The sequence below is a fragment of the Rhinolophus hipposideros genome (assembly GCF_964194185.1).
Source record: "Rhinolophus hipposideros genome assembly, chromosome: 22".
NCBI lineage: Eukaryota > Metazoa > Chordata > Mammalia > Chiroptera > Rhinolophidae > Rhinolophus > Rhinolophus hipposideros.
In genome coordinates, this window is record NC_138068.1 from 20,114,021 (window position 1) to 20,140,344 (window position 26,324).

A 26,324-nucleotide genomic window follows, 5' to 3' on the forward strand; every position below is an offset into this window, starting at 1 on the left:
GGCGCAGTGGCGCGGCTTCCCGGAAGAACCCCAGAGGCTCCCAGGATGAGCGGGTGGCGGTGGCAGCTGCTGCGGCGGCGGTGCTGACAGGACACGAACTCTATGCCTTTCCGGCTGCTGGTCCCGCTCGGCCTCCTGTGCTCGCTGCTGCCCTTGCACCAGGGTGCGCCGGGACCCGATGGCACCGGCCCCGACCCCGCCTACTACAGGTGAAGGGGGTCAGGCTCTCTGCCCTTCCATAGTGGGGAATGAAAAACGCAGACCCGCCCCGGTCCCTTCCCTTTCTCTGCACCCTGGGACCCCCACCCTCACTTGCTCGGACTCCGCCACTGGGCTCCCAGCAGAATCGGGGTGATTCCCCCTTTCCACCCTATTTATAGTCCTTTCCCCTGCCTGGTTTCGTTTTCTGGCCCCCTGCCTTATTTCTCGTACCCCGCACCAGGGAGCGAGTCAAGGCCATGTTCTACCACGCCTACGACAGCTACCTGGAGAATGCATTTCCCTACGACGAGCTGCGACCTCTTACCTGTGACGGGCACGACACCTGGGGCAGGTAGTGTGAGCGGAGGAGCAAGGGGGCGGCTGGGGTCTAGCAGTCCGGTCCTAGGCGGGTGGGACTGCTGGGGCTGGTGGCTTCACGGTCTCCTCACCGGTTCCGGGAAAGCTCCTCGCTGTGGTGAGGCCGTATTCCCCTCAATTCAGGCCGGTACCACCCGGGTCCACCCAGCCTCCTGGAAAAAGCCCTGGGTTTGCCTGGTGGACTCCAGCCACAGGAGTAACGGGCACCACCTGTGGGGACTTGGGCAAATCTCTGGAGATGTAGGATATGATGGGAAGGCTCGCAGAAGTCAGAAGACCCAACCCCTTCATTTTATAAGTGGGCAGACAAGCTCAGGAAGGGATGTACCTTTCCCAAATATGAAACTTGAGAGCCTTTGTTGTTAGTGTAACTGAAACACATTTCCTTATTATCCTCACATCACCGACCCCTTCTTGAGAGCTCAGCCCAAAATGTCACCTCAGCATCAGCTCCCATGACTACCCCATACAGGTCACTCAGACAAATCTCTCGTTGTTTTTCTTAGCGCTTCTCTGATACTATCATTTCCTCTGATCTGCTAGTTTGTCTTTCTCACTTCCACTAGAATAAAAATCTGTGAGAGATGGAATTCTCTGTCTTGTTCTTTGCTGTGTGAGTGAACAATCATTGCATTTAATTGAAGCTGACATTAAACACTACTAAGCATTTCACTGGTGTCATCTCATTGAATTCTCTTAACACCTGTAGGTTAAGAGCTGTTATCTCCATTTTACATGAGTATGCTAAGGACTGGAGAAGTTAAGTAAACTCAACAAAATTTGTGCTGGTTTTTGTTGAAGAAAGTAATGCAAGCAATTGCCAAATTCAAGCAGTACAAAATCATGAATAAATATCTCCCATACCATAGAACTTGAATCACTCTTAACTTTCTTGTGTAGCCTTCCAGAAATATTTTAGGTTTTACCATCATATAGGTATCTTTGTAAATAATTTTACATATAAAATAATAACTTACATATAAAATAATACACCCATTTTAAGTTGTATAATAACAGTCAACTTCCAGAAACCCTAAAATGTTCCCTTGTGTCCCTTTATAGTAAATCCCTCCACCATCACTGGCCAAAACAACAGCTAATCTGCCTTCTGTCTATACGTCTCTTTTTGAAAATGCAGATAGAAAAATGTTACGCTGCCTGTGCTGTACCTTGTCTTTTTCATTTAACAATATAATTTGAGTGTCTTAACATTGGGCAGTAGAACTCTTGATAATCTTTTTAACAACCTCATAATTTTGCCTTGTTTGAATGTACTACGGTTTAATCACCTTTCCACTGTACATTTGGGTTATTTATAACTTTTTGCTGTTCTGAACAATACTGCCATCAGCATTCTCGAGCATACGAAAGTCAGACAATTAAGTTCACGAACTTAGTTTTCCAACCTCGTACAGTTCCGTGCTCTGTGAGATAAGTTCACAGTTGTTGAAAAGCCTGTACTCTTAGCTACAATCTCATACTGCCTCCCTATGGCAGAGAAGAATGCCACAGAATGTAGGAGATGTGTTTAACTGAAGCTCAAGCTACATCAGTCCACTATCTCAGGTGCATTAAATGGATTGCATCAGAGGTTCCTGGCGATTTTCACTGTGGCTTCTGTGTTGTGGCTGGAAGCAGGATGGCCAGAGGCATCGCTGTGCGTCACTTATTAGTTTTTGGGGTCTCTGATCTGGGGCAGCCTTAATATCTGGTGTTTGATTTTCTTATTAAGCAGCTGGGATTTCTGTCCTTTTACAGTTTTTCTCTGACTCTAATTGATGCTCTGGACACCTTGTTGGTAAGTGTCTCACCTATTCCTTTTTTCCTCCACCATTGCATAACCAACACCCTTCTTTCAGCAGCTTGACTGGGGGTGAAAAATGAATTTTCCTCCTAGGCCTTTTATTTTCATCTCACGCTTCGGAACCATCAGGGTCTGGTTGCCCAGCTAGATAGAGGAAAACAATGAATTCCAAAAGGATTCAGGTTCATTTATTCAGCAAATGAGTTTATAGAGGACCTGTTATGAACTCATAACTAATATGCCTGTAGAACTCAGGTTAGTGGGGGTACAGAGACTGCGATACCCTCCTTGTTTGCAGAGGCTTACATTCTAGTGGACATGTTCAGTGATAAAGATAATAGCAGTAACTAGTTAGTGTGTTGTGTGTAGGGCTTGTGCTAAGCACTTTACATGTAGTATCTTGTTTAATCCTTCCCACAATCCCATGAGGTAAGTACCTTTACTCTTTCTTACAAGCCTGATGCTTAGAAAGGTACAATGGCCAAGGTACATAGCTATGAAATGGCCGAGTTAGGACTTGAACTCAATTCTGTATGACTCTAGGCTTTAACTGTCATCCTTAAAGAGGCCACAAGGGAGGATTTAACCGCTTTCCCCTATTTCACTATTTCTGGTTCTCTGTCAACCCTTCTCATTTTTATATATTAATAGTATTTACGTGATGATCATCTTGCAGATCATAACATAGCTATTTAGCTGTAAGTTAGCTTTTTATTTCTTAATGGTAATTTCTAAGTACTGGTCCATTCGTCAAATATTTATTGAGGGCCAATTGTATGCCAAGCACAGTGCTAAGCTCTGGAGTTATAATAATGAGTTTAAACAGACACAGTCCCTGCTTTCTTGGACTTTATGATTTTAGTGAGGGAGACAAAGAATCAAAGAATAATGTCTAATTGCAAATTGAGCTGAGTGCTCTGTAGGAAAGGTAGATGGTTATTTGAGTGGTTATAACTAAAGGAACCTGACCTAGACCGAGAAGGTCATGGAGAACTTCCCTATGGTATTGAAATGGGACTTAAGTTGGGATCTGAAGGAGAAGCAAGTGTTGACTAGGGAAGCGGGGAAGGAAAATGTGTTCCAGGCAGAGGGAACAGCCTGTGCAAAGGCCTCATGACAAGAGAGCATGGCAAGTGCAGTGAATTAAAGGAAGGCCAGTATGTCTGGGATGTGGAGAAGGAAAAGGAGGAAGCAAAGTTAGGCAGTGGGGGGTAAGGTGGGGCGGGTGGCGGGTACATAGGGACCAGATGATGTTCACCATGTTAAGAATTTTGATCTTTAATTTGAGGGCAATGGAAAGCCACTGAAATACCTTAGGTAGAGAGCAGGAAATGATGAAATTTCTGTTTTGAGACAATCACTAGCTGCAATATGGAGAAAGAGTCATGGAATCATTCAACAAACATTTCTAGAGTAATTGCTTCATGGGCTGTATGTGGCCCTGGGAGGGTGCAGGAATGAGCGCAGCTCCGGCCCAGGCAAAGATTCTCTTAAAGCAAAAAGGAACAGATGCCTTAAGAGTTGTGCGGATAAGGTTACTGGAGTCTTTTAAAGGAAGAAGAGGTTAATTGCAGCTGGAGGAATCAAAGGCTTCCTAGAACAGAAACTACAGTTCTTAAGTTGAATAAGTAAGGGCCACACCAGTGTAGGATCCCAGACTCTTAATCCAGCATCTTCAGTGCCTTCAAAGATAGGTTGGATTTGGAAACATGAAGACATAGATGGGCGTAATTTCTGGCAGAGGGAACAGCACATCTGAAGGCAAAAAATCGGGGAATAGTGGTTACAGTTTTCCAGCGTGGATGAGGATAAGTTAGATGAATAGTGAAACGTGGTCAGAAATGTAGGTTGGATCCAAATCATAGAGGGCCTTGAATTGATAATAAGGATTGTTTTGGTTTCAATGGACAGAGACCCGATAAAAGGAAATTTACTGAGTCAGATAACTAAAAAGTCCAGGTAAAGACTGGACCTCAGACCCAGCTGGATCCACAGATAGAAACAATGTCTTCAGGAATATCTTTCTTGTCATATCTTTGCCTTCTTTACCGGCTGTGTTCTCAGGCCCTCCTTATGCTGGCAGGGTAGCCAACAGTAGCACCACACTTATGTCCCACTCGTTTACTTGTAGTAGCCTGTGTGTTAATTCCAGGAAGAATCAGCCCTTTTGCTTTAATTCCAGGAACTGGGTCTCACTGATCTGGTTTACGTCACATGTCTATCCCTGAACCAGTCACTTGGCCAAGATAAAGTATAGTGTCTGGTTCAGGTCAAGTGCCCATTCTTGCAGCGGAGGGGATGGAAGCAGTCTCTCTCAAACTACAAGAATGATTGCAAGAAGGGTGACCCCTCAAGGGAAAATTGGGGTGCTATTGTCAATAAAAGTTACCAAGGTTGCATTTGGCTAATGGTTTAAACAAAGAGGGTTTAATTTTCTCAAGTAAAAGAAAGTCTGGAGGTAATTTCTAGCATTGGGTTAGATGCTTAACTGTGTCATCAGAGACCCAAGCTCTTTGTATCTTTCCATTGTACTGTCGTTAATGTATTGACTTTCCTTCTCATGCTTAGTACCTCAGCGTCTAAGATGGTTGCCACAGCTGCAGAAATCGAGTCCACTTTCAAAATAGAAAGACAGAGGAAGAGTAAAAACCATGCCAGCTGTGTCTGTCCCTTTTTATTAGGAGAACAGAAGCTTTCCTAGCAGTGTCCCTAGTAGACTTCTCAAGGCTCAGAATTGGCGGGTACCACAATCACCTCTGGCAGCAAAGGAGGCTGAGAAAATAAGTATCTGGATTTCCAGCCTCTATAGTGGAAAGCTACAAGGGTGAAGAAGATTGGGGATCAGTGTTGGGCCAACCAGCCTGCGATATTTTCCACAAGGATGAATACCCGTGTGACAAAAGAAGGTTTAAAACAATAGATATGCACTGCAAATGGAAAACTAAGATTTCCTTAATATGGTCTAGTCTATATTGTTTATATACAGTTTTTACATTGTTTAAATGGGTGCTCTTGAATTAGTACCTAAGAATTTACTTAACCAGGCTCTTCATATTGGGTCTCTGAATTCTAGTGTTCAATGTTTTCTTAATCTGTCACTAGTCCTAGAACAAAAACTGCAGGTCTTGAGTTGAATAAGAAAGGGCCACACCAGTGTAGGAACCCAGATTCTTAATCCAGCATCTTCAGTGCCTTCAAGCCTGAGAGAGCCTCACTGTCATGTCTCTTTCCTCCCAGATTTTGGGGAATGTCTCAGAATTCCAAAGAGTGGTTGAAGTGCTCCAGGACAACGTGGACTTTGATATTGATGTGAATGCCTCTGTGTTTGAAACCAACATCCGAGGTGAGGGCTGCCTGATAAGGGCCTTTGGAAGAAAGAGTGTATGGAGTTTCTGCCTCTGTGTCAACCAAGAGGTGGTAAATAGGATCTTAAGGGCCAATCCCGCCAGTGCACTTGGCCAGTGATTGACAGCTCTTCTTCCCTCCTGGAGGGTGGGGTGGGGAGGTTGCAGGATCCCTCATCAATTTCAGACATGAGCAGGGGACAGAGAAGAGACTGGAAAGAAATATGCCAGGATTACTCAAGTCTTTAACATAGATTTGGTGCTAGGCATACAACCGTGAACAAGAAAGATGTAATCCTTGCCTTCTTGGAGCTTATTGTCTAGGAAGTGCTACCCAACAGAACTTTTTGCAATGATGGATATGTTTTCTATCTTTGTTGTCCAGTGTGGCAGCCACGAGCCACATGTGGCTATTGAACATTTGAAATGTGTCTGCTGCAACTGAAGAACCGAATCTTTAATTTCATTTAATTTTAATGAATTTAAATTTAAATAGTGACTTGTGATGAATGATGACTGTATTATACAGGGCAAGTATAGGATATTCGTTTCCAAACCTGGCTGTCCATCAGAACTTGGGACCTTTTAAAAAGTTCACATGTGTAGGCTCCACTCTAAACTTGACGAATTGGGATATTTGGGTTGGGTCCTAGAATCAGTATTTTTAGCGGGTTTCCAGTGACTCTTACAAGGCAAGCACAACCCTTATTTTCAGTGAACCTCTGGACCACCAGTGGCTTAACACCTGTCACCTCTGGATGGCAGAGTTGTGTTTTTTCCTCTTATTTTGCTCATCTTTATTTTGTATGGTTCTTTTGCAATGAACCTTATATTACAAAAATGTGGTAAATACATTTTTTTTAAAAAGATTAGGGAGCAGAGGGCCAGCCTGATATAAAATCCTGGTTTAGGAATGAGACCTGAGTTTGAGGCCATGCTCATTGCTGGGTCACATAGCTTCTGAGTCCGATTTGTCATCTGTAAGTTAAGGTTGTCCTTATACCTTTGTTTCTGGTGCGACTATAATCATACCAGCTTTCCTTTGGTTGGCATTTGCCCAGCAGATCTTTTTCTACCCTTTTACTTTCAACCTATCTGTGTTTTTATAATTAGATATATCTTTTGTAAATTACATACTATATTTTGCTTATTAGCAAAATTAACGCTCCATGTCACAATCTTTTAACTGATATATTGAATCAATTCACATTTACAATAATTACTGATGTATCTGCATTTGTTTTCTGTGGTATTATTTTATGCTATTTGTCTCATCTCTATTTTCTCTCTCCTTTTTCTTGCCTCTTTAGACTGATTTTCTTCCTCATTTCATTTTCCTTTTACTAATTTAGAAATTATGCACAGTATCTAGCTTTTCAAATAGTTTTCCTAGAAAATTTAACAAACATAACACAGTCTAAAGTTAATGAAAATCTTTATTCTCCTCCTGAAACCTGGTTTGTAGAATATCCTTACCTGTATGCTGTAGTTATGGATTTCAGTTCTTTATTTGAAGCCCTCCATACATTATCATTATTCTGTGTGGTTGAAGTTTTAGATTTACTCCCATATTTACCAATTTTTTGACCATCTTTCCTTCTTGTGTATGAGATCTTACATCTGTGATCCCTTTCCTTATATCTGAAGTACTTCCTTTAGAATGTCCTTTAGTGCAGGTGTGTTCTTGGCAAACTTGCTCAGCTTTTGTTTGTACAAAGATGTCTTTCACTGCGTTTGTTTGGCCTTTGGGGAATAGTTTTGAAGGACATAAGATTCTAGGTTGATAATTACATTCTCTTAGCATATTGAAGAAATTTTTCCATTGTCTCTGGTTTCATTGTCATTGTTAAGAAGTAATCTATCAATCTAATTGTTATTTCTTTGTAGATAATTGGTTTTATTTATGCTGGCAGCCCCCTTCTTTTAAAAATTTTCAAAACTACATAAAAGTAGAGAAAAGAGTATAATGAACTAGTTGTACCCATCGCTGAGCCTTAACAATCATTATTACATGGGCTCTGGCTGCTCTTGAGATCTTTTCTTTTTTCCTTCGGTATTCTACAGTTTCACTGTGTTATGTATAAATGTGGATTTCTTTTCATTGTCTTGCTTGGGATTCTTAAATCTGAGAATTGGTGTCATTCATTAGTTTTAGAAAGTTTGTAACTATTTTCCCTTCAAATATTGTCTCTCCCCCATTTTCTTCCTCTTCTTGTTTTGGAACTCCAACCCGATATATGAGGTGTGATCAAAAGATACGGTGAATGTTTAAATTAAAAAAAAAAAAGTATTACAGTAAAAGACACCTTGCCATGAATCCCCTTTAGAATACTCCCCCTCACTTCAAATGCACTTACCCCATTGTTCTTGTCACTTTCTGAAGCAGTTTTGGGAGTCTTCTTTTGTGAGTGTCTTTCCTTAATTCTCCATCATGATAACGCTCCGTGTCACACATTGTTTCTGGTGTGGCAATTTCTGTCAAATAAAAACATTGCAGTGTGTCCTCATCCACCTTAGTCACCAGATCTGACACTGTACAACTTACGGTTCTTCCCCAAAGTCAAAATGACCACGGAAGAAAAACGTTTTGAATGGATTCAGGACATCGAGGCAGCTACGACAGCGCAACTAAAGATGCGAAAGAGGACTTCCAGAGCTGCTTCAGAAAGTGGCGAGAATGATGGGATAAGTGTGTTTGAAGCGAGGAGGAGTATTTTGAGGGGGGTTAATGGCAATGTGACTTTTACTATAAATTTTTAAAATTTAAACATTCGTACTTTTTGATCCTACCTGATATGTTATACCTTTTTACTGTCCTCCAAGTGCCTTCTGTACGTTTTAAACATAATTTTGTCTCTTTATGTTGCATTTTGGATAATTTTTTTGAGTCTCTCTTCAAATCTACCGATTTTTCAGATATATGTTAACTACTATTAAATGTATGTCATTTTAAATTTCAATTATTGTCAGTTTTTAGAAACTCTGTTTCTTTTATAAACAGGTTTGGTCATTTTTATAATTGCTAGCTACTTACTCATATATTCCAACTTTTTATTTCTTTAAACACATTACACACAATTCTTTTGTATTCTGTGTCTGATAATTCCAATATCTGAAGTATTGGTAAGTCTTGTCCTACTGTCGTTTCTGCAGGCCCTTACTCATAATGCTTTGTTTCTTTGTGCGTTTTGTGGTTTATGTGTTTTTAAATATATACTAATTTCCTAGACGCTATCTGTAGGATTCTTTGAGGCCTGGATTCATGGTAGGTTCTTCCAGATATAGTTTTTGTTTACTTCTGCCATGTGGCTAGAGGTACTATCCATCAAAAACCACTTTATGCTAAAGGTTTCAGGTTATCTAGACTACCCAGTTAGTGTGAATTCAGGCTGTAAAACTTAGTGAGTACCAACTTGTAGTTACTAATTCTTAGGCGAGGTTTTTTTTCTTCCCTTTATTTGGCATCAAGAATTGAGGCATGAAGTTTCCTTATTTCACACTAGGCGAGGTGTGTAGGGTTTATTTCTAATTCATCCTTATACAGAGTATATCATTCTTACAGATCCCAACTTTCTGGAGGGATCTTTTTTCACTCCCACTTTGGGTAGGTCCTGTCTCTTTGTCTCTTATTGCCCCGTTGCTAGGAGGAGGAGAAAACAGAAGTTCAAGGTCATTAGTTTTTGTTAGTGAGTCATTCTGGATACTTATTTAGTCTTATTTCCAGATACAGAAACTTTGTATTTTTTATAAGTCCTAAATATTATGTAATAAATTGAAATAGATAAATTAATAAAGGGAAGGTAAAAACTACTCTGTTCCCTCCCCTCACCCCATGTCTTGCAGGGAATGGGAAATGGAATGACCAAGTGGAATGAGTGTGGGCTTTGGAGTCAGACAGACCTGGCCCTACCACCTACTAGATATTTCAGGGCAAGTCACTTTACCTCTCTGAACCTCAGTATCTTCATCTGAAGAGGGTACAGGAGTACCTAGTACTTGGTAGACAGTAGGAACCAAGAGAACAAATCTTTGCAAACTTAACACTGTACCAATATGTGGGATTAGGGACTCTTCTTTCACTAGATGGTTCTAGCCCCTTCCCAGTGAGCCACCAGTGAGAGTGTTTAGTTTTATTTGCACAAGGGAAACACTGGTCCTTGGGACTTTGACACTTGGTTTTTGTACCAACTGTAGTGGTAGGAGGACTTCTGTCTGCTCACCTGCTATCAAAGAAGGCTGGGGTGGAAGTGGAGGCTGGATGGCCCTGTTCTGGACCTCTCCTGAGGATGGCCGAGGAGGCAGCCCGAAAACTCCTCCCAGGTAAGACCCACCCTGAGATGGGGGGATAGGGAAATCCAGTAGGTCCTGCTTCTCCTGCTGGAGACCAGAGTGGCAGTGCTGATTTATTTTCTGGTGTTTCTCAGCCAAGCACTTGGTATTTCTACCACTAGGTGCTCATAGAAATCAGGAGAGTTCTGGGCATTTGGAAGGGTTGCTGGGGCCCCAGCCCAGGGTGGACGAACTGGCCTCATTACCATTTGCAGGGGAGGTGCTCAAGGCCAGCCTGGTGGATGGAACGCTCTTGCCCTTGCTTGAGTGAGCCCTTTGGCCTCTCCTCCCAGGCCCACACACTGCTGGAGGAAAAGGGTTCCAGAGAAGAGCCTTGGTCTGAGCATGAGGAATCCCAGGTTCTGCCTGCCAATGTCGTGACCAAGCCAGTCTTCCTTTCCTGGGTTCAGTTTCCCCATCTAGCAAATGGGGATCAGAGTTCCTACCTCCTGACCACATTGGGTTTTGGGAGGCATAAAATGAGGTCAGAAGGGCAAAAGTGCTTGGAGAACCTCAATCACCACTGAAGCGAGAGGGACTTGTTTTTGTCACTGTGTGCAGGGCTGCAGGCCAAGCCTCAGTGTGTTCATCTGGTGGGGCAGTAACTGGGCTCGGCAGCATGCACTGGACATTGTGTTCTCTTCAGGGTGTGGCGGAGGCTCTGAGGACCCCTCACACCCAAACACGTCACACTGTGCTTTCCACCAGCTTCTCAGCTTTCATGCAATATGTGCCTGTCATTCTTGGGGAAGACCTAAGGAGATTGAGCAAGCTGGGTTCATTCAGGTCTCACTCAGGGATCAGGGCTCATGGCCTGAGTGTCTCCTTACAAACATCATATCCTGTGTGATTCATCCCTAGAGGAAATTCTGCCTGGTTGCTCCTTTTTTTTCCATTTAAAAAAATTCTATATTAAGACGTATCTATATTGAATAGTGCATGTTAGAACCAGCACTGGTGTATCTACCGCAGAGGTCAAAAAACAGGATTTTATCATGCTCCCTCTTTTTTAACACTGCCTGACTTTTCTGAAATATTCCTTTCAGCCCTTCTTGGTTGTGACTGGCATTCTCCTTGCTTGCCACTCATACCTGCCAGATGACAAGGTTCTGTCTACAGCAAAGTCGCTGGACCTTCTGTTAGGTTGGTGTAAATTGCGGCTTAAAAGGTTAAAAATAATTGCAAAAACCACAATTGCTTTTGCACCAACCTAATAGTTCTTGGAAGTTTTGATAACTTTGTTCACAGTTTGGTGACACACAGGCTGCTCTGGGTTGTTTGACCTTTTGGGCTGGAGAGGAAATCTCTGCCTCTGGCTGGTTCTCTTCCTTGCCTCTAATCGGAAGGCACTGGGGTGGGGTGGGGCAGAGCGTTGGGCTGCAGGGAGGGGTAAAGGATGTGAGTACATGGCAGGCACTCCTATCCCAGATCTGTTTGCCTCTGTCTGTGTGACCTTGAGTCATTTCGTTATAAGCATGACTTTTCCTACCTATAAATTGAGGGTTGGACCACATTAGCAGTTTAGTGGTTTCTGTCCTTCCCCCCTGCCCCCAACAAATAATTTAGTCCCTAAACTCTTTACTTAAAGCTGGGATCTCCAACTGGCTCCTGGGGGCTGGTTTGGGTCTGCCGGAAAGGTGTTTAACGTGTATGTGAGGGGAATTGGATGAATGTGGTCAAAAGACTCCAACTTCCAATTATAAGTATCAGGGATGTAATATACTACATGATGGTAATAGTTATCAGTGCTGTATGATGTATTTGAAAGTTGCTCAGAGAATCGATGCTACAAGTTCTCATCACAAGAAAAAAAACTTTCTTTTTTCTTTTTGTGTCTACACGAAATGATTGATGCTAGCTTATTGTGGTAATCATTTCACAGTATATGTTAAATCAAGTCACCATGCCGTATCCCTTAAAATTACACAGTGTGTCAATTATATCTTAGTAAAACTGAAAGAAAAAATTAAAAAGCATATGAATGGCTTCTAATGAGGCATGCGCTTCAGTTTGCCATAAGCCCACCACTCTCTGGCCTCCCCCACGCCTGCTTCCCTCTCAGTTGCCTGCCTGGCTGCTGAAGGCACAATGTAACCTAAAAAAGAGTAGAGCTGCTCTCGCAAAAGTGAGCACGTGTGGAGTGGGACCACCTGGAGCACAGCCCACCACTTTGCTCCTCATCGCAGGCCATAGCCCGAGGGTCATGTGGAGTAGTTTTGACAACATCCGGCTTAGGTGGGTACTGCAGGCCCTCCAGTTGTGACATTTTCCCTTCGCTGGTTCAGTCTCTAGCAGATCACCCAGGAGATAAAGGGGAAGTACTGGCCAAGGCCTCGGGCTTTGGGCCTCTATCCAACCCTTCCCACCTCTTTGCTGCTGTCTGGGGTAATAATTTTGCACTTGTTCAGCCTTTCAGACCCCCACCGGCATGCCGTATGGAACGGTGAACCTGCTTCATGGTGTGAACCCTGGAGAGACCCCTGTCACCTGTACAGCAGGGATCGGGACCTTCATTGTGGAATTTGCCACCCTGAGCAGCCTCACTGGAGACCCCGTGTTTGAAGATGTGGCCAGAGTGGCCCTGATGCGCCTCTGGGAGAGCCGGTCAGATATTGGGCTGGTAGGTCAGCTGTTCCCTTCCTGTATGGGTTCAGTCGACTACTTTGGCCCCTGCTTACGAGGCTCAGGGCTCTGAGCAACAAGTGGCAGTCTAGCCAAGGGAAACTGAGGGTGACCTCAAGAATGGCCCAGAACTTACGCTCATGACACCAAAAATAGACCAGGCCTCCAATTCACGTTTTGGCACAGAGGGGAAGAGAGCATGAGAGCACATCCTCTGGCAGGGAAAAGGGGCTCTGGTAAGCTTTGACTCCTTAACCTTCTCAGATTTCTAGGGAATATGTCCTGTGCTTCATGTCCCTGACTCATTCGGTGACCTTAAATCATCAGCTCGTCCGGCCCTCATTTTCATTATCAATTTTTGTTTGTAAAACTGTGTTTCTTAGAACACCAGTTCTGAGAGATGTTGAATTCCATGAAAAAAATGATTCCTGGTCAATTAAGTTTAGGGAATACAACGTATAGTATCTTTTTTTTTTTTTTTGTAGAGTTATAGCAAACATGAATAAGTTTCATAAAAGTTATGAAATCCTATGATAAATAAATCTATTCAACTTGCTTAACATTTCCCAAACTTGTCTGACCCCAGAGCTTCCCTTTCCTGTCTAGTACCTATTAACCCTTGGAAATTTAACACATTTTGGGCCAGATGATCTCTAAAGTAGATGTCAGCTCCTAAACTGGGTGATCAGTGAAACTTACAGTAATTGAGCCAAAGCTGTCCAGGAAATAGCACTGATTTAGTCAGAATTAGATTTGAGCCCAGGCCTTGCTACATTGAAACTGTGTGACCTTGGGCAAGTCACTCAACCTCTGCTCCTCAGTGATGTCAGCAGTAACGCTGAGGTATTAATACCTCCTTTGATGAGTCATTATGACTTAGAAAGACTGTGTTGTCTGAAAGTGATTCAGGTGGAGGCACATTTTATACAAAGTCTGATTCTAAATCAGCTTGAAAAGTGAAACTCGTGTGAGGAATCCTTAAAAATCCCTTAAGAGGTGCCCATCTGGAGACCTATGGTAACTCCCGTAGTCAGGGCGACACAGGCGGTTTTTTCCGCCAGCACTTGAACCACAGTGGACTCTGTGGGCACCTTGCCCATATCTTCTCAGCCCTTACCACTTCTGTGTACATGGGCCTGTCTTCTGACCGCCATCACCCGTTGGCTCTGCCTGTGGGTCTCTTCTGGGGCCTGGATCCTGCTCTGCTTGACCTCAGTGGGAAGTCCCAGGACTTAATGCTACCCTGGAGGGGTTCTGTTAGTGACAGACGCTGAGGGGAGTTCGTGGCTAATTAAGCTAGTTCCCCACCCCTTGGGTGAAATGATGGGGAGGCTTGTACTGGGTACTGACTCCCAGAGCTGCCTCTTGGTACTGAGCTCTAGTTCCCACAGTGGTAAGTTGCCTGATGGGCTGCCTCCCTTCCCTGCCTCTCTTTCCCCCTCTTCTACTGGTGTTTCCAGGGACTCACCTTCCAAATCAACTACTTGCAGTCTTCCTTGCTGAGGGTCTGCTCCTGAGGGAACCCAAACTACCACAGAACAGTTAGCTGTTTCACTGATTGAGGCCCAGGTGAAGTTAGCAGCTTTTAGCAGGGTCTAGTTATATGGACAACATAGCTCTTCATTTAAGTGTTTTAACATTTATTTTAAAAATTTTTAAATTATTTTTAAAGTCACGTGGTTCACAAGTCAAAGGATACAAAAAAAGCACCCAGTGACATCTGTGCCGTGTCCTCTGACCCTGTCCCCAGCTACCCAGTTCTTCTCCTCACAGGCAACCACTCCATCAGTTTCCTGGGTGTCCTTCCTGAGTTGATTTATGGAAGTATGTAAAGTATATCTGTATCTTTAGATACTGAAATCACATGCAGAGCTCTGAGAAAGACAACTGAGACAGATTGTGGGAATAGCAAGTGCTCGTCTGTCAGCTCACACTCACTAGACGGGGCATAAACGCTCCAATCGTTGCTCTTTTTCATTTTTTGCCCAGTATATAGATTAAGTCCTCATAAATATGCATGACATGCATTTCTGCTATGTAGACATGCAGGAGAGCTGCCCAGGACCCAGCCTTGCCCCCCCCCGATCCTGCACCCCGATAGTCTGCATGTCACCCGAGAAGCACTGGGGCTCCTGCCTTGCATCTCACTAGGCAGTCAGGGGTGTGGGGAAATCCTTGTTTTGTCTTGGTCCCTCTCTTGGGATCACACCTGTCTCTCTCCCAGGTTGGCAACCACATTGACGTGCTCACTGGCAAATGGGTGGCCCAGGATGCAGGCATTGGGGCCGGCGTGGATTCCTACTTTGAGTACCTGGTGAAAGGAGCCATCCTGCTTCAGGATAAGAAGCTCATGGCCATGTTCCTAGGTAAAAAGGGCAGGGTAAGGGCGCTTTCCCCATGATTTTCCCTGTTGATGTTTGGTTTATTTATAAACGTTCCATTGCTCCCAAGTGCCTAGAGAATCAGTTCTGAACATTTGAGTTCTGCGTTCAAAGCCACCATGGACGTACACTGCCCACTTGATGCCCACTGTACCTCTTGTTGTCTTCTTGCAAGAGCCAATAGAACCGTGCTGCATTCTCTTTCTGAGGCCCTGGATTTGTTATTTCCTGGCCATTGCACATGTGTTTCCTTTGCCTGGAATACCATTTTTCCTGTCTCCATGTGCCTAAATTGTATTCACTCTTCAAGGCCCAGCTTAAATGTCTGTCACCTTGCCCTAGAAGTAGCTTAATCCTTCCTCAGAATTTAGGGCCTTCAGCTTCTCTCTTGCAGTCAGCTGTCGTGCATAATTACAGCTCTACCGATTGAGTATAGTATCCATGCCTTATCCATCTTTGTATTTCCCACAATGCTTTGCATGAGGTAGGCTGTAGACTAATGCCTGTTGAATAAAAACATTTTACCCTCCCGGCCCTTAGACACTAGTAATAATGATATTGAGGAATTGTTGGGCACCTAATAATTATTATTATAGCAGCCAATCATTTGTTCAGCAATTTATTGAGTACCATTGAGGTGTCAAGCACTGTGCCACGCACTGAACATGGACTGTTTTATTTTATCCTTACAAGGCTGTTTGAGATCGTCTTGTTTATTTGCATGTAATTCATTCATTCAGATAATATTTATTGTGCATATTTATTATGTACTATCTTAGTGCTGGGGATTCTGCAGCAAACAAAACAAAACCCTGACCCTCATGGATTCACAATCTAGGGGGAGGGGTAACTTCAAGCTCCCTCAAGGCTGGGAGCCTTCTTTGTCTTGTTTGCCACCCCTGGGTACCTGGCACCTAGTAGGTGCTCAGCGAATATTGTTGAGTGAATAAATGACTGAAAAATGCTGTGAGATATATATAAAATGATTCTCCCCACCTGACAGAAAATGAGACTGAGGCTTAAGAGGGAAAAGCTTGCCCAAGGTCCCAGCTAGCAAGGGGTAAAGCTGGAGCTGGAACTTGAGCCTGGATGTTTGACTCCAGAACCCATGTTCTTTCCTTATGTCTCATTGCACCCTAGTCTCCTTTGAGGCTAGGCCATCATATGCTCTTTCAAAAGACTAAGTCTGTGCTTCTGTTGCCAAGGCCTGCTTTTTGTCTTTCTCATCACTGGTGTGTCCATTATTCCGTCTCCACTGCAGAATATAACAAAGCTATTCGGAATTACACGCGCTTCGATGACTGGTACCTGTGGGTGCAGATGTACAAGGGGACCGTGTCCATGCCCGTCTTTCAGTCCTTGGAGGCCTACTGGCCTGGTCTTCAGGTAGGAATGATCCTAGAGGGGGGTCATTTTCCTCCGGAACTTGCAAAGCGAGCACATTCTGATGGATAAGTCAAATAAGGTAGTTCAGTTGCTTGAATACTTTTTTGGAGGATGGGTTGGGATGGAAGAGAGACTTAGAGTGAGTCAGACAGATTTAAGATTCTGCCTCACTGAATTTTTCAAGGGGAGCTTTAAAGGTATCAGGAACTGAGCTTCCAGCTTGCTATGGAATGTAGTAAATATAAAGTAGAGAGTGTCTTTCTGGGCTGGGCAGTAACAGACATTTCCAACAGCTATTTCTCCACCGGTCATTTCTGTCAGATCTCCTCATTCTTGACAGAGGCCTGAGAAAAGATGTGAAAGCAGCTGACACTGCTCTGTCTGCCATCATTATGTTTTTCTATTACACGGTCTGATAGAGTTAGAGCTGGAAGGGATCTTACAGCCCATCTAATCTACCCCCTAGGTGTTCCAAAATATTTTTGTCAAATAGATTTTTTCTTTTTAATTTTAAAGAAAGGTAATAACACGTAGATGATGATGAAATTTTAAAGTTCAAAAGGGAACACTGTGAAAAGTAAGTCTTGAGCCCCCACCCTCAGACCCTCTCCCCAATCCAGCCTCTATGATCAGTTTTCTGTATATCCTTCCAGAAATCCATATATGTAAATATACATATATTTATAATATAGATATATACATATATATGTGGTATACACACACGTATAGGAATATATTATACATATTCTTTTTCACTGAATGTATATCTTAGAGATCATTCTTTATTGATACCCATAGATCAATTTTACTTTTGACAGCTGCATACATTCCATTGAGTAGATGTACTGCAATTTATTTGACTAGTCCCCTATTATGTACTTTTAGCCACCCCTCTTATTTTACAGATGGGGAAACAGGCTCAGAGAGAACTTGTTGATAATATTAAATATTGGTGCAACTCTTCTAAGGTCTTCAAATTTTATTTCTTGAGTGCCCCCTAGAAGAATTTTGAAAAACTCTAGCACCCCTTGCATATTTTTAACCTTACGTGTTTGAATAGTTGCATACCGTTTCTTTTTCTTCTTGAACTCACATTTCCATTCTACTCCCCCAACAGAATTTTATCCTAATTATCATATTTTATGCTGCAAAAAATTTATTGATACCTTATCATATGTCTCTGTAACAAAATTTGAATATATAGTACATAGAAATTAAAAATATTTTAAAATTTCCTGTGTCCATAGTCTTTGAGTATTCAATTTGTTTTCTTCTAGATTTAGTTATTGATATATAAATAATTAAAATAACATTAATAGCTTACAATTTTTTGATAAATCATTATAAAACCTAAAAGCAATTTTATTGGAAATGCATTTCTTAATAAGATTTTGGGCACTTTCTTATATTTAAGTAGTTTGTGATAAGTATTTATGAAAGAATGATTTGTCTGCCAGGCACTTCACACAGAATCATCACAACATACTGAGGTGTTGTGTTATAGATGAAGAAAGGAATCTTAGAGGTGTTAAATTTGTGAATTCATTTACTCAACAAACATTTGAATGTCTTCTGTGTTCCAGGCCCTGCTGCCCTCATGAAGTTTATAGAGGGCGAGACACAAGGAAACACTTAAACAGATAAATACATGAAATCATAAATTACAGTAAGGGAAACAAATAAGAGGCTACAATAGAGAGAGGGGGACCTACTTTGGACAAGAAGAGCTCTCACATGTAGTGATATTAAAGCTGACACTTTAAGAATTAGGGGTGGGTGATGATGTTCGAGGCCGAGGAAATATAGTGTGTGAAGGTCCTGAGGCAGGAAAGAGTTGGGTGTTTATCGGAAACAAAGAAAAACAGTATGGCCACAGTCCAGGGAAGGGAAAGATCAGTCGATGGAAGGTCAGCAGTGACCAGATTGTGCAGGTCCTTGAGGGCCCCGGCGAGTTGTCTCAGCTTGATGCTGAGCCCGTGGGAAGCCCTGAGGTCCAGCTGCCTTGGGGAGAGTGGGTGGAGAGGGCAAGAGGACACGTTTTGGGATGAGCGAGGAGGCCTTTGCGGTCATCCCACTGTGAGATGCTGATGTCCGGACAAGGTGGTAGCTCTGGAGATAAAGAGAGAAGCATCTTGATGTTTTGGAGATGGAATTGATAGGAATTGCTGATGGAATGGATGTGGGGGTAGGAGATAAGGGAGGAGTCAGGGGTAACTACGAGCTCTCTGGCCGGAGTAACTCAGTAGATGGTGGTGCCGTTTACTAAAAAGGAAGAGAGGCGAGAGTAGGGAGACAACTTTGTGGGAAAGTGAGGGAACCCGGAATTTTGTTTCGAAAATGTCAAGTTTGTTCTATCCCTGAGACATCCCATGGAGATGTCAAGAAGATCAGCTGTGAGTTTATATTAATTTAATAGCTACTTAGCAACAGCTAGTAAAATTACAAATGCATATATCCTCTGATCCAGCGGCCCTAATTCTAGAAATTTATCTTACAGACACACTTTGCATATGTTTGAGGTGACATATGTGCAGGACTATTTATTGCAGCATCAATATAGCAAATAGCAAAAGATTGGAACCATGCCAACTGGATATTCATAAGGAATTAACTAAATTATGGTCTAAGCAATGGAATACCATGCAATAGGAGGAGGGAGTTCTTTATGTACTTACATGGAAAAAAAATCAAGATATATTGTTAAATGAAGAAAGGGAACTGCAGAACAATATATTTAATAAGCTGTATTTAATGTGGGGGAAATAATACATACACTCATACATATTTGTTTATGTTTACACACTAATACAAAGTGGTTCTCTGCTGGGATAGAGGGTGGGAGTGAGACTTATCGCAGACAACCTTTTTCCTATTAGAATTTTGAACCAGATGGCTGACTCACCTGTTTAAAAGGTGTTAGTAACCAGCATTCACTGAGTATGTCGGGGCTTTGTATACAACCTCTGCTCCTCACAACAATGTATGAAACATATTATATTCTACATCTTATAGATGAGGCTCAGAGAAGTTAAGTCTCTGGTTCGAAGCCTCACGGTGAGTAAATGGTCGACTCACGGTTTGACTGCAGGCCTTTTTGCTTTCTCTTTTCCCGGAGGTTGTATGTGGGTTTTTATGCCTGGTGGCTGCGTGCCTGACAGCTGTTTCTCTCCTACAGAGCCTCATTGGGGACATTGACAATGCCATGAGGACCTTCCTTAACTACTACACTGTGTGGAAGCAGTTTGGGGGGCTCCCGGAATTCTACAACATTCCTCAGGGATACACAGTGGAGAAGCGAGAGGGCTACCCACTTCGGCCGGGTAAGCAGCATCTCTGGCCATCAGGCTTGGTTCTCTGGACCCCAAGCCCTCATGTCTTTATGAGTTTCCAAACCTCACAAGGGCTCCCAAGTCCGTTGTTTTCCATCTGATTCTTCCAGTGGCTCTGGACGGTTTTCCTTTTAGGAATTATGTATCTTCATATTTCCATGTAAGGAAAATGAGACCTGGTGAGTTGAAATGGCTTGCCCAAGGCTGTAAGGGTAGCAGCGAGGACTGGAACCCAGGTCTCCTAACTAAATCTTATGCTCTTTCAAAGTCAGGCAAGTGAATGAATGAGATGGACCTAACTAACACCAAGGTTTCCGGTTCAGTCCCCGCATGGGCCACTTTGAGCTGCGCCCTCTTTAAACAAAAAAAGACAGAAAAAAGGAGGAATGAATCCATGAATCCTCTGGTCTCATCTATCTCCTCACGTGCAGCTCAGAAATCAAGATAAAGAGAAGGAAGGGACTACACACTAGGTAAATCTTAAGTTCCTTTCATCTCTGATCCTCTGATTCATTGCAGGAAAGTTAAACGTTGTGAGGAGGGGAAGGGAAAGGGGGACAGAGGAAGGAAACTTCGTCAGCACACACAGTCATCCCCCACCCCAAAACAGTTTACATTACCATTGTCTTAGACTCTTTACACCTTCCCACCTGAATGCCTTTTAGCTGTGAGACAGGCCTTCTAGTGACTTCTGCCCATTCTGCCCTCCTCTACCCCATTTCCTGCCTCCTCCAAAGCAAGTGATTGTTGTAGGAGTTGTGGAAAGAACAGAATAAGAAGTAAAACAGCCACTGGAAAGAGCAAATTAGTCACTTTTGACTCCTGAGAGGCTGCTGTCCCTGATATTTTTCATGCGTTTATTCTCATGAGTGACATTTTTTTTTTTTTAAGGGAAAACTCTCAGAAGGTTATCATTTCCAGCGTTATCAATGTACAAAATGAAGACAGAGTTTGGGACTAAATCTAAGATGTAGGCTTGTGCCTTCTCAGGGTTAGGGGGAACCTGAGAGGTCAATTGGTTATAGTTTTTGTGTGGTCACCACTAGTGATAGAGGCCCACTATTTACAGAGGCCACCTTTTCCGTTTGCAGGATAGGCTGGTAGGAAGGCATCAGTGGAAAGTAAGGCACCACATCCAGGAATCCAGAAATGCCTTAGTCCAGTCACCCTTCCTACCTCAAAACAATAGCACATGGGAGATAAGATACTACTCTATAATTGGATTGGCCAGTGCCTTACACTCTGCTACATGTATTTATTTGATCAGCAATGTTGACGTACCTAGCCTATTACCACCCCACCCTCCCAAGTGCAGATATAATTCTCTTCTAGAGAGTTGGCCAGATATACAGGAAATTCAAGCAATTACTAGCACATGTAGGCCCATGTATGAGGAAGGGAAAACAAATGGCTGGCCGTGGGTACACTGATCCGACCACCTGCTCAGAGCAGAAGGGGAGGCTTCCCAGGACAGCACTGTCCTTTCTTTCTTTGAACACACACAGTGTGTTCCCTTACCAGTGAACATGTTCCAGTCTGCGTCTTAGAATCTGAGCAATTACATTAGCAATTGTGTAGAGGCCTTTCGGGTAAAGGGAAGAAGAAGTAGGAGAAAACTGGGGAGAGAGGCAGAGATCTTTTCTCCACAAAGAAATAGTTTTTAGTAATAAATCAAAAGAGAGAAAAGTGCTGATCGAGGCCCAGGAGAAAACAGGGCAGGAATGATCAGGGGGACAGGTTGGTACAGGGAGGAGAGAGGAGTTCTTTTCTCACTGAGAAAAGACAGGTGAACAAGTACAGCAGTCTGTTGAGCTGCAGCTTCCCCCCACTGGGGCCACCTGAGGAGTCAAATCTTTCCTTTCCATAATAGCTCTTCAGATATTTGAACGCAATAAACACATTCTTCTGGGGTTTCTTTTCTCTAGAATGAAAAGTCTTCTCTGGAGCAAGTCCCGCTGGCTAACACCCATGTTCAGATGGGGCCCATGTCTGAACATCGAATCCACGTGTGCTATCGTGTAGGGCAAGACTGTTGCCTGTTCTGGGCCCAGTGAGCTGGTGGCTATATCTTTGCTCGATTGAAGGTTGGCTCTTGATTATGTTAGCCTTCATGTTTTGTTCCATTCCCCTCTCAGAAAGGGCCTTGCAAAGGACCTTTTCTGTGAGTGACAGAAAACAAAACCAAACGAAAAACAGTAGCTTGCTCAAGGTAGACGTGTATTTCTCTCTCATGTGTTGGCCTTACCTGGCAATCTGTGGTGTCCGGGACCCTAATCCCACACCTGGCTGCTGGGAATGGTTGTTAGTCTTGGCAGCCATGTTTTTGGCACAGGTTAGGGATTCTGTTAACTCAAGAAGAAGGAAGAAACAGATACTGGAAGAGAGGCAGCAGGCTTTGCCATCTCCCCTGTCTCAGAGCCTGGCTCTGTTTCTTCTTCGGGGTGAGTGTCCATTTTAATGCTGGTCTCCACTGTGCTTTAGGCTTCGGATCTGTTGGCTCTGAAAACTCAGCATTGAGTGGGTTATCCCACCCTCCTCCCAGTGGGGGCCCTGTAGATAGGTATGGAGTGGAGGAAGGGATATCTCACTGCCCCGAGTGGGCCCCGAGCCTCTCCTGATCAGCCATTGGCTTTGGACTTTGCAGAACTCATTGAGAGCGCCATGTACCTCTACCGTGCCACGGGGGATCCCACCCTCTTAGAACTCGGAAGAGACGCTGTGGAGTCCATCGAAAAAATCAGCAAGGTGGAGTGTGGATTTGCAACAGTAAGTGTTTCCACAGGCCCGAGAATTGGGAAGTGTCTCCCCCTGTTGCTAAGAGGGGGTGGCTCTTTAAGGGTAGAGTGTTGGGAGTTCTAGAGTATTAGTGGACTGGACCTTAGAGATGTATGTGATGCCTTTATTTTATAGATGAGGAGACTGGGCAACAGAAGCTAAGAGCCTTGCTAGCTCACAAAGATGAAGCTAGAATTGGTTCCTGGGGTCTAGACTCCATGCCCTTGGTGTTCTCCTTGCATCACATACAACTCCTTGCATGTTCTCTTTTGCTGTCAGAATAGGCTATTTTGCGAGGGTGAGTTTTGTGAAAAGTTTTGTGATAAGTCTATCAAAGGGATTCTAGAAGGGAAATATAGAGGCTTTTATATTCAAACCAGGGGATCCTTAATGAAACAGCTCTACCAATCTCAAGAAATACAGATATTTGCTGAATGTCTTTCATGGGCCAGGCACTGTGTTAGGTTGATGGTTATAGCAATGAAGAAAGACCAAGCCCAGAGCTGACATTTTAGTAGGAAAAACAACAAACGTGTATCTGGGAGACAGAAGGAAGGCCAGTGTGGCTGGAGTGGAGTAAGTAAGAAGGAATGTGGGAGGAGGTAAAGCCCCAGAGGTAGGCAGGAGCTGGATCATGTGGGGTTTTGTGTAAGCCATGGAGAAGAGTTTGGATTTTGTTCTGCTTGGAATGAGAGACCTTGGTAGGATTTACAGCACAGCAGTGACATACTCTGATTTTATTTAGATTACTGGTTACTGTGGAGAATGGATTGAAAGGGTCAAAAGTGAGAGCCATGTCATATCCTTAGAGGACCCAAGCAGGCAAGATGTAAATAAACAGTCATTACAGGCATTTTAAAACCAGAAAATAGTCTGGAAGGAAATTCACCAAAAAGCCTACGAAGATTTTTGACTATTTTTTTTTTAGAATATGAGATTAAAAACAAACACAATAACTTTTTTCAAAATTTTGTAATGTGTTTCTATTCTATAAATAGGACATAGACACATATATTTAAAGAAAAGACCTATATGTCTAGGGGAAAAGTAAAGTAATTATATGTTTTAGTTTCTAATATGTTGTATTGTGTGAAAAGCCAAAGTGGATGAGCCCACTGGGACCTTCTTAGGAATGCTCGACTTATTTCAATGAAAAGGACGCCCTTTGGAGGACTTCCGAGGGAAGGCCTCCCCCTTGGAGAGAACAGGCATCTGACTCCTTGGCCTTGGTCAGACAGGGAAGAGAATACTAATTCTTGGTACATAAAGTCCATATTTTAGATAGATGTCCACTGGGAATTAGTTTGGTTTAAAAAAATGTATTGCTAATTCTGAGAAGCTAAAATATGTTCATAGCAAGTTGACTTACTCATCCGTGACCATGAACTCAGTATGAATTTTTCTTCATAAGACTCCTAATTCGTTGTTTACAATAGCAATAACTTGAGGACCACCTTAATGCTCGAGAGAGGATTAGCTAAGTAAATGATGCTGCATTTTACAGTTATTAAAGGGGATGATTAGATCTGTTTAGAGTCACAAAAAGGTAGGAGAAAGAGGACAGGAATTGTTATGTTAGGTAGGGAGCTCACGGAAGACCGATCTGATGAGGCAGCTTTTGAGCAGAGACCTGAAGGAAGTGAGGGAGCAAGCTATGATGATGTCTGAAGGAAGAGCGCTCTGGGCTGAAAGAACGACAAGTGCAAAGATCCTGGGGTAGGAGTGTGCTTGCTGGCTCGTGGGACAGAAAACCCATGTGGCTGGACCTGCAAGAGCAAGGGAGAGAGGGGTAAGAGATTCTGTCAGGGAGGGGGCAGGGGCCAGATTACGAAGGACCTGGTAAGGACTTTGGTTGTTAGTCTACTTGAAATGGAGAGTCCACAGGGTGGTTTTCAGTGGAGGAGTGACAGGTAAGACGTATGCTATAAATATGCTTTAGGGTAAGAATGGAAGCAGGAAGTCCAGTTGGAAGTTGTGATAATAACTTGCAGAGGTGCTCAGTGGCAGACCAGGAGCTCCTAACGGGGTCCCCCGCCCCTTTCCGCAGCACTGGGATGTTCTCCTGACTTGCTTCCCTCTCCCTTGTGGCAGATCAAAGATCTGCGAGACCACAAGCTTGACAACCGCATGGAGTCTTTCTTCCTGGCTGAGACTGTGAAATACCTCTACCTTCTGTTTGATCCGACCAACTTCATTCACAACAATGGCTCCACCTTTGATGCGGTGATCACCCCCTATGGGGAGTGCATCCTGGGGGCTGGGGGATACATCTTCAACACAGAAGCGCACCCCATCGACCCTGCTGCCCTGCACTGTTGCCGGAGGCTGAAGGAAGAGCAGTGGGAAGTGGAGGACTTGATGAGGGAATTCTACTCTCTCAAGCGGAATAGGTCCAGATTTCAGAAAACTAGGAGCTCGGGGCCATGGGAACCCCCAGCACGGCCAGGAACATTCTCCTCCCCTGAAAATCATGATGGGGCAAGGGAGAAGAAGCCTGCGAAGCAGAGAATCCCACTTCTCAGCTGCCCGAGTCAGCCCTTTACCTCTAAGTTAGCATTGCTGGGACAGGTTTTCCTGGATTCCTCATAACCACTGGTCGATCTTTTGGTTTTGGTTTTGAAACTAAACGATAACAATAAATCTGCTTTTGACTATCATGTTTTTCTGTATTACGTTTTGGGTTGTTTCAGGAGATTTCATTCAAAGAAAGAGTTCATGGCTAAAAACAATTGTGAATCTAGTTTCTTTTTCTCATACAGAAAGAACTAAGCCTGAAGTCAGCTGGCTCCAAAGACCTCTGGGGTTGATAGCTGAGTCTCCTTTCAAGGTTCCCCTTTTCTGGTATCTTTGGGGCGGGTGTTATAAATGTATTTCTTTGTTGGTTCTTGCCTCAGCCTGTGCTTCTGTCCTCGTTTGTCTGTCTATGTATCTGTGTATTTATGTATCTATCATCTATCTGTCTGTCTGTCTGTCTGTCTATCTATATCTATCTATCCATCCATCCTTCCATCCAACAGAGGTTTATTAAGCACCTCTGTGTGCCAGCCCCAGCCCTAGAGTTAGTTCAGTGGTGAACAAGGCAGTTTTTATCCTCATGGAAACTAAATTCTAGTGGAGAGAAATAAGTTAGTAAACATAAAATAGCATTGTGATAAGCGCTATGAAGAAAAAGATGTTATGCTAGAAAATCATAAATCAGGAGAGGTAATCTACCTTAGGGTGGTCAGGGAAGGCATCTGAGGAAATCAGTTTTTAAATCTTTAATTATAGAAAATTTAACAAGAAACCAAAGTAGAGACAACAGGATAATCATCCCCATGTACTCATCACCCAACTTCAACAAACCCAGCTTCAAAGGCAGTCAGTCAGCTCATGGCCAACCTTATTCTACTTATATCTACACTAGATCATTTAGAAGGAAATTTCAAATATGTTTCAAATAAAACAGATTTAAAATCATTTCATTTCACTGCCCTAAAATCCTCTGTGCTCCTATTCATCCTTTCTTCCCCAAGCCCAACCCTTAGCAAACATTGATCTTTTTACGATCTCCATAGTTTTGCCTTTTTCAGAGTATCATACGGTATGTAGCCTTTTCCGATTGGCTTCTTTCACTTAGTAATATGTATCTAAGGTTCCCCTAGTCTTTTCATGGCTCCATACCTCATTTCTTTTTAATATATTGTCTGGATGTACCAGTTTATTGAACCATTCACCTACTGAATGGTTGCTTCCATGTTTTGGCAATTACAAATAAAACTGCTATAAATATCTG

The 26,324-nt window shown here is 43.2% G+C and overlaps 1 protein-coding gene across 1 annotated transcript; it reads left to right on the top strand.

Annotated features, from left to right (window-relative positions):
- Window positions 1-26,324, top strand: EDEM2 (ER degradation enhancing alpha-mannosidase like protein 2). Its single transcript, XM_081033724.1, has 11 exons — window positions 1-209; window positions 443-553; window positions 2,338-2,377; window positions 5,621-5,726; window positions 9,922-10,047; window positions 12,465-12,676; window positions 14,903-15,044; window positions 16,321-16,445; window positions 19,621-19,765; window positions 22,419-22,540; window positions 24,641-26,324. The coding sequence occupies exons 1-11, from the start codon at window positions 103-105 to the stop codon at window positions 25,136-25,138; spliced, it is 1,734 nt and encodes a 577-aa protein (XP_080889850.1). The 5' UTR covers window positions 1-102; the 3' UTR covers window positions 25,139-26,324.

What these genes read in the sequence shown, in the direction of transcription:
- EDEM2 (XM_081033724.1), top strand. Translation starts at nt 103, where the DNA reads ATGCCTTTCCGGCTGCTGGTCCCGCTCGGCCTCCTGTGCTCGCTGCTG. An exon ending in GGGCACGACACCTGGGGCAG is followed by an intron (nt 554 to 2,337) that starts GTAGTGTGAGCG and finishes GTCCTTTTACAG; the next exon opens with TTTTTCTCTGACTCTAATTG. An exon ending in GCTCATGGCCATGTTCCTAG is followed by an intron (nt 15,045 to 16,320) that starts GTAAAAAGGGCA and finishes TCTCCACTGCAG; the next exon opens with AATATAACAAAGCTATTCGG.